This window comes from Dermacentor variabilis, chromosome 10 (genome assembly GCF_050947875.1).
Source record: "Dermacentor variabilis isolate Ectoservices chromosome 10, ASM5094787v1, whole genome shotgun sequence".
NCBI lineage: Eukaryota > Metazoa > Arthropoda > Arachnida > Ixodida > Ixodidae > Dermacentor > Dermacentor variabilis.
This window is the reverse complement of record NC_134577.1, coordinates 84369293-84383805: the sequence shown is the minus strand read 5'-3', so window position 1 is coordinate 84383805 and position 14513 is coordinate 84369293. Positions and strand designations below refer to the sequence as shown.

Here is a 14513-nt window from a genome sequence, read left to right as displayed (position 1 = left end):
AGCTGCGTTTGAGCGAGGCCGTGAGCCAGCACATAGAGATCCGTAGTTCCGTAGTACTTCTGAGTGTTGCGAGAGCTTGCTTGTACAGCTTTGTGCTGTCCTTGATGTATTAGTCGTTACACATACATATCTGTGGAGGCATTTTCTGACAGAAAGCCATCAAATAAGACTACAATTGCCACACCATGACATTTTATTTTAAGTCTTCGTGAAACAATTCCATAAAACACTCGCTTCTAGCATCGAATCAACAGAGTTCTCTGGGCTCCCCAAGTGTATCTTAACTTTGGCTGGAGTAATACTTAAAATGAACACAAGTGCAGGACACCGTAAGAAATTATGTAACGAACAGGGCACTGAACAGACAGTGGTCAAGTGTTTTATTGATAACAGCAATGTACCAATTAACAGAGTGGATGCAATAACAAGATGAAGTAACCATAGATTTTCCTTCCCTTTTGTTTTTCCTTATTTTGTTTTTTATATCGTGTTTATTTGCGTGCTAATCAGAAAATAAATTTTGATTTCTTGCGTCTTTTACCTTTTCTGTCATTGCACATCGCTGGTGTTAGCGAGAAGCGCTACAAGAGTCACAAAAAAGATATTATATTAATCCCGGTTAAGAAATTACACTTTGCGATTATGAATAGACTAATGTTGCTAAGTGTGCCACAACTGCACGCAAAATCACAAAACCAGCGGTGAGTAACCTTGAAATTTTTGCAGAAGGAGTTTCCGTGACGACAAAGATTTCGTCTCCTCTGTGCAGAGTAAGTGCTTACAAATAAAAAAAAAGGATTAAGCTTCCTTAAAAAGTAATCGGACTCACAATCTGGCAACATGACATGCATAATAAAAGCCCCCAAATATGTCCCCCCCCCTTCTCAATATATACGATGGTCTGGGTGAGAAATTCAAACATGTAAACTTCATCCTTCGTTGATTCCGCTAATCGACTGCTTATGAAAAAAAAAATTGAAAATTTTGGAATAACCATTTACTTGTAAACCTATCATTGCTCTCTAGAATTTCTTTTGAATGCCAGTGCAACATTAATTTCTTGAACTGTATTCTGTGCTTGTGCTCATCCAAGCATTTCCCCAGCAATGAATTCAGCCCACGCTGGCAACTCTGCACCAAGCAGAGGCAGCTCGTATGCTAGTGCATAACCAAATGAGCTTGCACTGAAAAGCTGATACACATCTGCTTAACAGCCAGGACCAAACACATGATAACAGCATGCCCAACTCGATAATCTGGCAACAGGATAACGTGACAAGAAGCACATGCTCACCTCCTGCACATGATACACACACAAGATGCTATTGCAGCAGGATGTGTTCTCGCCAGCTGAGCACGAAAGAGCATAAAATGTGATGCTATCTACAATGTCGTTGGCATGTACGCTCTCGGTGCTCGAAGCACTGAAACTTGATTAGTGCGGCGCCGGAAACAATGTAACTCTGAAAGTGCGGCAAAGCAACGCGCCTTTGAAACCGCCAGCCAAGAACATGCCCTCGCTGCAGTTCTCGGCCATGAAAACGTAACAAAATGTGGTCACACTTTTTTTTTTCTTCCAGAAACCCCACCTCCAGCATCTTACCAAGCACTTTTTAACACAGTTTCACTGCATACACATGTAGGCTGCCCAGTCTGCAAATAGTGCAGAATTTGATTGTGCTGTAGCACTGAAGTTTTGGAATTGCACATCCATGTACCTTTGTGTGTAGCTTGTAATCACGGGATTATAGCACGTTAGATTTGCTAGGAACCAGGTGTTATCTTTAGAAAAAGTAAATAACGAGTATATGGTGTCAGAACGTAATGACTAGGGGTGTGCGAATGTTTGAAATTTTGAATAGCATTGAACACTTCTTTCAATACAATGTATTCGACTTGGAGAATTTTGTGTATAGTTTCTCCAAGTATTCGAGTACGTAAAGAGTTGCTGCGATTATCACATGCAGCATGCCACGCGAAAAGACCCGTGCATATGGTGCACATTTCAAGTGCCTGTTTTTAAGCCAACCAAGACCTATCCTGGTCTTTAATGTTTTGTTAGTTTTTAAGCTTCCTAGTTGACCAGACTGCCAGCATTGTGTGTACCGAAATAAATAAATCAGATTTACTTTTGAATATGCTCCCTTGGTGTCCTTTTCTACTGTTAGAAGCCTAAAGTATCCAGCATTCAACTGAATGTTAGAAACGCTCTTTTTCGATTACAGCAGACTTCCAGTAACTCAAATTCGGTTAATTTGAGTTTTTCGTTAATTCAACCACCAAATGATGCTACCGGCTGATGCCTATGCATTGCTATGGGCCAAAACATTTGTTATTTCGATTCTGAAATTTGCTTTCGCTGCATAATTCAGCACATACGTGAATGACTCCAAGGTTGACTGAACTGGAGACCCTAATGGTGGCAGCATTTGTCTTCATGGGACTGAGGAACAGTAAATGCGTCGAAGACGCAGTCTCTTGCCAAATGTGCAGATTTTCGCCCTGCTTCTACGAGATTTTGAGGACAAAACGGCAGATCGCAAGGAATGATCACCATATTTAGCTTCTTCTAATTCACACGTTAAAAAAAAAAAAAAATGGTCTGTAAGCATGTGCACTACAGTCTGATACGAAACTGAAGCAGAGTTCACAGCATCAAGAACAGCCTACCATCAGGGCCATGTCATAGTCACTGTCATTACAAGATGGCGGCAGAACAATTTTTGCATAAGGTTTCAGCTTTTAATTAGGGATGTGCGAATAGTAAAATCTTCTAATCAAATCGAATACGAATATTTGGAAAACAGACAGGCATTGACTATCATGTTTTATCCCTATTAAACAAAGTAAAATTTCAAAACTCCCATCTGGTCTGCTTCGCAACAGAAGGCTTATTTAGGTTACTTGACGCATCTAATGCCGTTATCAACTGAATTTCAGCTCATTTAAAAAGCTCATAATTGAGAACAAAGGAAACGCGAGCGTATCTGGCACACAATGACAGTAATTCAATGAACAAAAAGCATGTCATCGGATAGCGTTCCCTAAAGGAGCAAAGCTCATTACCGTGCAGTGTAGTGCACATTATCTTAAAGAGATCCAAGAATTTATACTGACATTGCCCAAATAAAACATAGATTCAGCTAAATCTGGAGAGAAAATGTGTAGGCTGCCCAAGGCGAGACATGCATGTTTAACAACTGGAAACTATTGCGCATAAATGATTTCCTCCACGCACTCGCATTGAGAACTCGTGCGTCTGCACAACAGCAGCAGTTTTTTAGTGGCAGAGTCATTCGGAAGACTCACCACATTTATCAATCTTTTCTCCTGTAGACTTTCACTGCTCTTTCTGTCCCTTAACTAGTATCTGAACGAAACAAATATTCGAAAACACCTAATAGCAAACTCTCGAATCAAATACAAATCAAACAGGAAGGACTATTCTATTCGTATTCAAAATTTTGAATGTATTCGCACCACCCCTAGTTTTAATTACCACAACTCATTCGGAAGGTGAGTTGTTTTGCATGAGCTAGTGGCAGCAGAGTTGTGTCACGTCTTCTTGGCACTCCAGAGAAGCGTGCATTGCAAGAACTGGCCAAGTAGCCACTTTAACCGTGGGCCACCATCCCATTGGCAATACTAATGGAATGGTAAGAGAAATGCAGAATATAGGATGCAATGCACCGCAACAAAGGTATCATGTTGTAGTCTATAGACAGCAATGAAAAGCTGCCTGATAGTGACGACATTAGGTGCAAACAAATTTCAATTCTGTGAAGGTAAACTATGCAGTTCTCACCTTATTTCTTATTGGCAAAACAGAGGCATGCTGCATTTTTGTTACAAGATCGAGTATGCACACACTAAATTTGGATGCACAGTATTTTCTAGTACGAGCCCATAAAAACTGGGTGCGCATTAGAATCGGGTAAATACTGTCAAATGAATGTGGTGTGTGCCTGTCCGTTTCTTGGTGCCTTTCTTTTAATTCGGCCCAGCGAATAATTCGATGGTTCTATTGGTTTCTCCAAAGGTGAAATAAACAGCAGTAAACTGTACTATTCTTTGATATGAAAATTTCACCATTCGAACACCCCTAACGATGACCCTTGCATAACAATTTACTTCCTGGCTCGCACAGAGTTCTAAAAACTTACTGAAGTGTGTCACGTGTAGTTTTCGGCTGTGACGGAGCGAATTTTCATAGATGTACACTGCACGAGTCGTATGTGCGTGCCACAGTTGTCATGACGCACTTAAATAGCATATGAACCAGACACTGTCTCAACTATGTGACACGCTCCAATGAGATGGCACTAACTCATCATGTACATGCTTATAATGGCAGTATATGACCAAAGAAAAACCCTAGTACATTTTGCCAATCTAAATTGCCCTAAAGCATCCTCTCGACAGTTATAAAAAAGAGTAAAAAATGAAACTGACACATTCGTGCCGTGTGTGAAGCCACAGGGCACGTGAAGCCATGGTCACTACAGAAAAAGAAAACCTCAAAATCTTGGGAGTAACTATAAGACAAGGAAAAGGGTTGTCGTTAAGTGGGGCTCTTGACATCGAACATAAACATTTAATAAAATGTAGTGATGACGGTCATAAATGCTACTACTATGCTATTTTTTTGCAGGAATCAAGTTGCACGGCCTTTCCTCCCGTTCATAAGCACCACAAGACAGACGCCAACTCCACAACCTTTGCACCCTATGCAAAATCACAGTTCCTCTCAGAAATGAAAATTCGAGGGCAAAGCAGGACAGTAATCAAATTAATTGCAAGTGCGGAAAGCTTACAATTTCCAAGATCGAAACTTTGCAGCAATGAATGCTACATACACAAGATGTGCAGTTACCTCTCAATATTTTTTTTTTATCGGGTCATGCCATGGCAGTCACGGGCATTCACAATCTTTTTTTTACACAAAAAACAGCACATTCAATGGACACTATGCCCCGACAATGCTCTCATAATAAAAATTGTAAATGCCGTGGTACAGATAACAATAGAAACTTGATTAAGCAGCTGGCATACACCATACAGCCTTCTATGCACGAGATTTTTCAATGACAAGTTACATAACTGCATATTTGGTTCTGTGGTTTTATACAGCAGTTTATTATAGACACCTGTAACTTTAAATGAAGCTCACTTTGCTGAGGAAAAAGAAAGCTTTTATGTCAAAAGCTTCCGTGAAGAGTCTTCTCTGGGCTTCTTGAGCAGCAGACACGATATGCAATTCGTACTTATTTGGTCCTTGACTGCTTTTAAGGAAGGAAACGACCATGACATCAGCCGCCCCTCCCCTTCACATGTGTCCATGCCAAATGAATAACTACACCAGATTTTGGCAATGACTAATTTCCTCTCACCGACTGGCATTAACAGGACAAAGACAAGTGGTGGGAGATTTTTTTAAGGCGTTAATGAAGAACTGCAATGTTTGTTCACTATACGAACTCAGGACGCAGAATCTGGCGCCCTTTGACTGCTGCTTACCCGACTCCAGTGTGTCACCAGTGTAGAGTGCACTCTCCGAGTGTCCATGTGTCTATGTGTGGAGTGTTCTGACGTGTGCAACTTGGTTTTGGTCCCATTGAGTGCAAAGCTGCAAGAGGGGTGGCCCGAAACATGGCACCGGGAGATAACTACCATGACGCTCTGCGCAGGGCCCCAAAGCACTCGAAAAGTCACCCCCATAACCCTTCGTGCAGTACTTCTCTCGTGACGAACCATCTCAAAGGGTACAAACAACAACATGATCCGGAAAGATGAGTCGCGCCGTCTGGGCAAGTACATCCGCCTGCCAGGAAAATGCCACGAAACTGCCAACGTATTCACCGGTGGTGGAGGGATTGACCGACTCGACTTCTATGGTCCCATGTGACATCTCCGATAAAATTAGAAGAAAAAAAAAAAAAAGCTACGCTAGTCTGTGTTTTGGTGAAGAAGAGAGGAGTGACGCCCATGCGTGCATGCAAATGTGCCTTGCACGTCCTGACGTTCATCGCTCTTGATTACACTAGAAGCCTGCCAGAGGGACTCGTGCACCTCTTTGTTCCACCTCTGCCCAGCTGCTCAAGCAGATGCGCCTGGCTAGAGCACATTTGTTCTTGGCGTGTCAATCAGTTTCTTTGAGGTTGTCACACAAATTTGGCGTGCTAAGCTTTGTTTCGCATGCACTGGGCCTTCTGCTTGAGACTCGTCGATGAGCTTTGCATGCATTCAGACGCAGACGCTCTCTCACTGAAGAAGCAGAGGAAGGAAATGCGAGAGCCTCAAAGAAATAACAGAAGAGATGCCACGGCCTTTAACAAGAGAAAACGCTTGTTTGAACACTATCGAACAATGCAACAAGCACTCTGCAGTTCTTGACTTCACCACGGCACCTGTTTCTAGATGATGCAATGGTACAGGTGATAATGTTCCAACTAAAATGACAGTGACAAGACACTAAAAGAAGGTGCGAGGTAACTACAGTGAGACTGGTGAAAGATTTAAAAAAAAAAGAACATGGGAAAATGACACAACTTCAATGGCACCTGCAAAGCCATGGCTTCCGCATGATCCGGGAACCTGCCCGGAAGGAAAACGAGAAATTCAAGCACTCACTTCAGTCGCATACACAAAATTAAGAGACATATTGTTTTTCCCCCGTTCATCTGGATAAAGGCACGCTTGACACAGCTGCATGGATTGTGTTTGTAGGAGTGTTAAGATCAAAACAGAGGTGGAGAAGAAAGCGAGCTGTACCCTTGAAAACGTATGCACCACAGGCGTGCCTGTTTTTGCAAAGAGAAAAGATTTCCCAAGCGCATTGGGTGGGCAGTGGCTTCTTTCTCACTTCAGAGTTCTTTTTTTTTTCTTTGCACAAGGAAAGGCTTCACAAGGCCTTGCTAGCAGATAACACTGCTGCCACAACGTGCACAAAGAAAACACTTCAACGTTGCTGCACGCACTTCACTGTGTGGCACACTGCAAAGTGTGTCTTTAACACCATCACGACAACTGATCAGTCACGGCGAACAGCGACGCTGGTGGCGTTGTTGCCGTCGGACTCTGCGCAGGGCTCGGGGCTGCTGTCTCTAGGACCGACGTGTCAAGCACAACGAGTTCCACAGTTCCACGGGCGTCACGGAGCAGTTCGACGGCTTGCTGGTGCGACAGTCCTTCCAGCGAGTGGCCGTTGACCGAGAGAATTGCGTGTCCGCGGCGCAGCCGACCGTCGCGAGCCGCGGCACCTTCTTCGAACACTGTCTTCACGTAGATAGGGAGGTCGCCATGCGGCGACCCTGCACCGCCAACAATGCTGAAGCCCAAACCTTCCGAGCCTCGCTCCAGGGCCACAGTCATGGGTCCGTTAGCAGTGCTGTGCACAAAAAAGGAGACAACAAAGCAATACACATGAAAATGCATGCATTGCATGCACGAGTCTACGGTTCCCATAAAAGGGCTCACCTGTTGCCTTTAGCTTTTTTGTGTATGCGCACAGTTTCAAGTAAGGTAAATAATGTTGAGCCAGCTTACAAGGATTTGCCTTGCAAGAAGTGTCTGCTATTAGCAAGATTCATTACAGTTGTACTTGTTCATAGAACAACCATTCAGGGAGGCTGCAAGCTGCAAGGTCAATAATGTTTGACGTTCAAAAGTAATTCATGTGGCGTGCAGTGGCAAAGTGCACAAGATTTTCATGTTTAATGAAGCTTTTGGTCGAACTTTGGTCCATTTCAAGCTCGGTTCTCCTTCGAATTTGTGATGGCCATCAGTAGCCTGCAGCCAGCCTTACTTTCGAAACACCCAGCATGCAAGGTGATCGACCTTGAAAATTAGAATTGCCCCAGTGTTGTGGCTATAGCTAGAAACCCCAGCTCACAGAACATGCTCTATTGTAGGTGTGTTGAAATAAAGAAGTTGATGACTTAAACCGACTGGAATACTTGACATGAGCCAGTTCAAATAACTTTGTTATAAGAAATGGTACAAAATCACAAAATTGCTCGAAATGACCGAAATTCCCCGCTTGTACAAATATTCACTAATTTCAATATTCAACTGAATGTTCATGCTCTTCAGTATGTGCTCCGACTCAAATATTTAAAATTTTTTAGTATTCCGGATGAATGAATATAGATTTGATAAAATGTACCATCAAAACTTTCGGTGAGCAAATTGCATTGCCGTTGGCGTGGCTCATGGCCCAGATAAGCCAAAGAATTCATTACAGCCGCAAACAAATTTTTCGGACCTGCTCGATTTTCAACGTACCCTGCAGCACCACCAACCTATTGCATCAATTATAACTGTGACCAAAAAATTCCAATGCCACACAGTGTCTCACTAGACTTTTTGGAAATAATAAAAGTGTACAATATAAAAAAAAGTGGCAGCCATGAAGAAGGTTGGCTGCCATTCAGGTTCCCCTTTCACTCTTGCTTCCCTGGTTTTATGGCTTTCAAGAACTATGTGGCTGCTGTCCATAGGTACTTATTTATTTATTGTACCTTCAAGGCCCAAAGGCGTTGCAGAAGGGAGCGGAACGAAATACAGAGCATGTGCAGATAACAGGGTACAATAATAAAAAAACAATTAGAAAGTGTGGATTAACAAAGATATTCTTCAGTAGTAGTTCTAGAAGTAGGTGTATCGGTTATGTTAACAATTGAGGCCGGCAGATGATTTCATTCATTGGTAGTTTTAGGAAGAAGCGAATAAAAAAATTGGTTCGTGCGACAGTGTGGAACGCTCAATTTATGGCGAAGGTCAGTACGCGATGATATGTATGCAGGTTTGGACAAAAGTTCACTTTTTAATTCCGGATTGTAATATAATAAATTTTGTGCAGCAGTGATAAGTGTGCTAACTTCCTACGGGATGACAGGAGAGGGAGGCTTAAAGTAGCTTTCATATATGTTACGCTTGATGTCCAAGAATAGTTAGTAAGAATGAAACGTGCGCTACAATTTTGTATAGATTCTATTGCATTTGTTAAGTAATCCAAGCCAGGGTCCCATACAGAAGAGGCATATTGAAGCTTAGGATGTATTAGTGTTTTGTATAGAAGTAGCTTTAAGTTAGCGGGTGCCATAGAGAAATTGCGAGGAAGGTAACCAAGCGTACGGTTAGGATTGTTAGTGATCTGGTTCATGAGTGTTTGCCAGGAAAAATTAGATGTTATGTGGATGCCAAAGTATTTATAGGAACTGACTTCTTCGAGTACATAGGTCTTCAAGTGATAGTTGGATAGGTTAGACAAAGCAGTATTGCGGGAAATCCTCATTAGTTTGCACTTTTGGTTGTTAATTTTCCCAGTGTCGCACCAGTTACTTACCTTGTCTAGATCAGATTGTAGTTTTAGAGTGTCAGAATTTGATGATATTACTCTGTAAATGACACAATCGTCTACAAATAACCTTATGGAAGATGCTACACAGTTAGGCAAATAATTAATATAAATGAGAAAAAGCAAGGGTCCGAGAACAGAACCTTGCGGCACCCCGGAACTGACAGGACAAAGCGAAGAGTCAAAATTGTTAGCAGAGACAAATTGTGTTCTATTGAATAAGAAGTGTTCAATCCATGAGATAATATTACGGTCAATGTTGAGTGTATTTAACTTTAGACAAAGCAATTGGTGAAAGACGAGATCAGATGCTTTAGAAAAGTCTAAGAAGATGGTCTCAATGTGAAATCCATTATCCAACACAGCACAGATTTCATGTATAAAGGAAATAAGTTGAGTATCACAGGAAAACGATTTACGGAGCCCATGCTGACGATATGAAAAAAAAAATGGATTTGTTTCAAGGAAGTTGATGAGATTAGAATATATTAGAGTATGCTCTAGAATTTTGCATGGCACACTTGTTAGAGAAATCGGCCTGTAATTTAAAGTTGAATGCACGTCGCCAGACTTAAATAATGGAGCCACCTTGCCGACCTTAAAATCCTTTGGTAATGAGCACGACAGAATAGATAGGTAGATAGGCAGATAGAATAGATATAATAGGTACGTCTCAACACAGTAACCAGCCATAAATTTCGCCACCAGCACCCGGTGAGGTAGTACTGGTTATGTTTAACATCCAAGGCAGCACTGACTGGCATGGTGGCCATAGCATCGGTGCACCCAGAATTATTTTTCTCCGAGGTGAGGGGGAGGGGTACAAACTTTTAAACTGAGCTCCACCCCCCCCCATCCCACCCATTGATGACTAATTGTAAATTTTGCATAAATTCTCAAACCAAATACAGTTAAATAACAAAGGGTACTTGATTTTTAATATTCAAACATCCGCATTCCCCTACTTTCCTAGCTGCCGACTTTCAGGTGTGCAAACCAGCAGGACTTTCGTTTGAGTATATCAGCTTCTATCAGGTTGTTGTGAAACCGTGCTACATCGCAATTCACGCCATCAATTCTAACCGAACTGGCACAGTGGTGAGGCCACCGCAAGCAGGTGCAAATTCACGGGCTTCTTGAAAAACTTCTTGGATGACTGAAAACTGCTCAGCGTTGAGTGAGAGCCCACTCTAGGTGAGGCTGCCGTGAGTGATTGAGTGTGCAAATCCGTGACTGCTGTAGATTTCGCTTATGCAAGAGTAAAACTTCAGCATAAAATTTTCCACTGGAGTGTCACAAAAAGTGTTCCCTACAGGATATTTTTGCCATCACTCTACTTGCCTTTAACAGTTTGAAGCTTGAGCTGCACACACCCCAGCTGTTAGTACCAACACAACCAAAGACGAGCTACACTCGTCCAGGCCAAAGCTTCTGCTTTGCTTGCCAGAGTGTGTCAGCTTATATGTGTCAGGCATTTGATTTTCAGCAATTGAACATAGTATTTGATGATTCTGACTCCTTTCATTATCATTTCTTCATATAGTTAAACTGAAACCTTACATGTGTATGGCGCGGAAGTCTCCTTTTCAGAGCAGGTGTGTTTCATTAATATTTCGGGAGAATATAAGAATTAAACTGCATATGTAATACATTTTTTTCAGGTGTGGATATAATGTGCATTAAAGTGCTGGAATAAAACAATTGGTAGGCTCTTCATGAATGAACTTCAGATTTAAAGGGTTTAACAGGAGGCTTTATCTTGGGGCTAACTATAATTTCCCAATTCAATTTACATGTGAAAAGCAGGAATGCTATCAGGCAACCACTGAAAACATTTCGAGGAAATTTGTTGAAGAGAAAGATGAATTCTACTGACGAACTACTAATGAACAAGAATTTCTTGTTCTACTAATGAACAAGAAATTTATTTACAGTGCCAAATTTCTTTTATAGATGTGGCCACAAATCAGTAAGTTCCATACGAATTCAAGCATGATGTTTACAAATCCGTAACTCTGCACCAAGAAGGGATATCAGAATTCCGTAAACTGCATCTGCTGGAGCATTTGATACGTACAAACTTGATATACAAGTTTACAGCTTACGTGAAACTGACGAAATGTTCATGAGCATTTTGCAAAAGTCCTACTCACAAATTAGTGATATACTTTAGGGTGGCATAAATACATCAATTTTTTTTTTCTGCTTTAGATGTCTCGACAGATGAACTTTGCAGAATTGTGATATCTTTCTTATTTCCAAATTATAGAGTTGCATTTATCTCTGCAATTTACAACAATTATTGAAAGGAAGGACTGGATGGCATAACTGAAAATAAACCTTGTAGCCTAACCTTTTCATTGAAATGCAACAAAGTTAATCAAATTTGGTGCAGTAGATGTTGAGCTAAACAATTTTGCTGTTCCCCTGAATTTGTATAGGAGCTCCTGGGGTAAACCTTCCTCTTAAAACAACATCGACCAATGCAACAAGTTTTAGCACATAACGTTTGATGTGCAAAAGTGACGTGAAGAAGTGAAAGACCACATGCATTAGGCACTTACCTTGAGATTCCTATGCAGCATAAAGAAATGAGCACAAAACATCTCAGTCAGTGGTGGTTTCTATCCCACAAGCAAAGAAACTTGACAAAAATTGTAGTCTGTTTCTGATGCGACAATTCGATATTCAACAGGAATGTTTTAAGTTCCAAGTGTTCTGCCAGCTCTGAGCCCTAGAGGAGTTCTGGATGGCTTGACACTGTCTCCATATATATATTTTTTTTCTTCTGAGGTTTCATTCAGTCTCGTATGAAGGCTGGCAGCTTCCCATTAAAGAAAAAAATAAAGAGGGTTACACGCTGTACTTTTTGATGCCATCATTGGCAGTGCTCTCCAATGACAAACTGTCATTGGACCATATATGATATATATATATATATATATATATATATATAAAACTTCAGATTCAGATTCAGTTTGTCATTGGACCATATACGAATAACTTAAGGGGACACTGATGTGCAACACTGAATTAGTTAAAATTGGTAAAGTATTCTTTCAAAACTCGTGGGAAAAGGTCTAATAATAATTTTTTAAATATGAAGGCCAAATTTCCCTTTCTTTCAATTTTGCATTGAAATCCAAGCACCTGTACATGAGCATGACATGGATGCCAAAGTATTTTCCTGAACTATTTTGAGCCTTCTTTAGGTACAAGAAACTGTTATCAATACATGCTAACTTGATGTTAAAGAGCCCCTCACCAGGTCACATAGCAAATTTCGGTTATATGCTGGAAGTTTTTACATGCCCTATAGGGAGCGTTCTGCCACAAGAATGTTTCAAATTGGCTCATTGATAGCCAAGACAGAAATGTTTCAGCGCCACGAACCCATGATTTCAGGAAGCGAGCTCCAATGCCAAGTGAGACACTCTCTCCACTTGCCCAGTCTATCCTCCACAAGCGAAATACCTTCCCCGCGTTCTCCTATGGTGGAGCTCGAAGATCGCGTAATGCATGTGTGGCGGGCCCGCCTTCATTTTTTTTTGTTCCTGGCCTTTTTGCTGTGCAACACACTTCTGCTACCGGTGTCGAGCATGAGCTGTTGTGTTTGTCTCATTTTGCGCAATGCACAATTTTGCGCGCTGTGCACGAGAACACCTGACTAGTAGTACAATTAAGTCAGTGCTACACTAATGCTGAGGCAGACGCAAGCGGACCACAGAGCATGATTGTGCGCTGGAACATGGTAGAAAATGACGTAGCCTCGTAGTCTGCGCACACGACTGCACAACGTGGAAACAAGCAGACGAAACGGAAGTACATCTCTCTTGCTACTGTATGAAGCAAAACAAAACACCCAGACATTCGGGTTGTGTGTTTTATTGTTTATCAAAACTTTAATTTGTCTATTGAAGCAACGGATTACACAAACAATAGATGTTGCCTTGAATAATTCTCGAAGTCACGAGTCATCACGAGCAATGTCACACCATGTACGTAGGCGCACTTGTGCGATATGCGCCGACTCTCTGGCTTGTAGCGCGGCGCCCTCGAGGAGAAGGGCAAACGGCGTTTGGTTTGAAATTTCAGCTCTTTGCATGGTGCGTGGTGATGTAATACTTAACAGACATGATCGTTAGTGCGCATTGTAAGCACAGCACTTGTGAGCTCAAAATGGCTAGATCTGGTGACGGGCCCTTTAAGTATGATGCGAAGAGGTGTTCCCTTTGCCGATTAACAATAGGGCTAACTGCAAGTGACAAAACAGATTTCAGACTGCATTGTTGGCTATATTATGACATCTTTGTTTGTAATTTAAAATCACAGGGGTAATAGTCACTTTTGGGGGCTTTGGATGTGTTACAGAAGCCCCGCTACATGAACCAGGAACTGATCTCGCCAAGCATGCAGCCTTCTGTAAAATGAGCACCTCTCCGATGCCCAGATGTAGAAATAAACTTACGTGAATCAGATTGAACAGCTGTTTATACATGAAAATACCTGTCCTTTCTTTTGTTGAGATATTTCAGTTGATTTTGCTGTAGTGACAAATCATACGCCTTAAGTGTTCTTTAACGCTGTGAAAGGATAATATGATGCAGCCATTGCTGGTCAAGTGTAGAGGAGTGTCAATAGGAATGTTTGAGTTCTAATCAAATATGAATCGAATAGTGCCAGAAGCTAAATGAATCACATCCAATATCACATAGTTTATGAATAATGAGCAGCCATTTTTTCACAATTGATGTAAGAAATGTTCACATCCAACAGTATATATAACATTAGAAAGTTTCTACCATTACACTGCATGTGATAGAGCATTGTTTTTGAAAGCATAAATGTAGCATTAGGAACAAATAAGCAGTTTTTTTTTACACACACAGCTCTTCTACTCTTCGTACAGTGCAAACGATTGCTGTACAACAGGTCAAGCAGGGTTCTTCGAATGACATAGCTTGCTCCACTACCTAGGTTCTCATGTTTTGTGCCTATACTACGCTCACTGGGAAGCAAATCATTCATATTTATGTTAGATTGCTCACAGTTGATTCTTCAACATACGCGAAAACTATTTTAAAAATATTCATACTTACGAACAGTGACTATTCAATTTGAAGGCCGAATCAAAAAAGACACCATACGGTTCATT

At 41.4% G+C, this 14513-nt stretch overlaps 1 protein-coding gene across 2 annotated transcripts in view; it reads right to left on the bottom strand.

Moving 5' to 3' along the window:
- Positions 1-175: 175 nt before the first annotated feature.
- Positions 176-14513, bottom strand: part of LOC142560752 (multiple PDZ domain protein-like) — a 311252-nt gene continuing 296914 nt past the window's right edge. For both annotated transcript variants that reach the window (XM_075673072.1, XM_075673073.1), the window contains one exon: positions 176-7387. In XM_075673072.1, coding sequence (XP_075529187.1) covers positions 7018-7387 — 370 coding nt within the window. In that variant the 3' untranslated portion in view covers positions 176-7017. The remainder of the gene's footprint in view (positions 7388-14513) is intronic.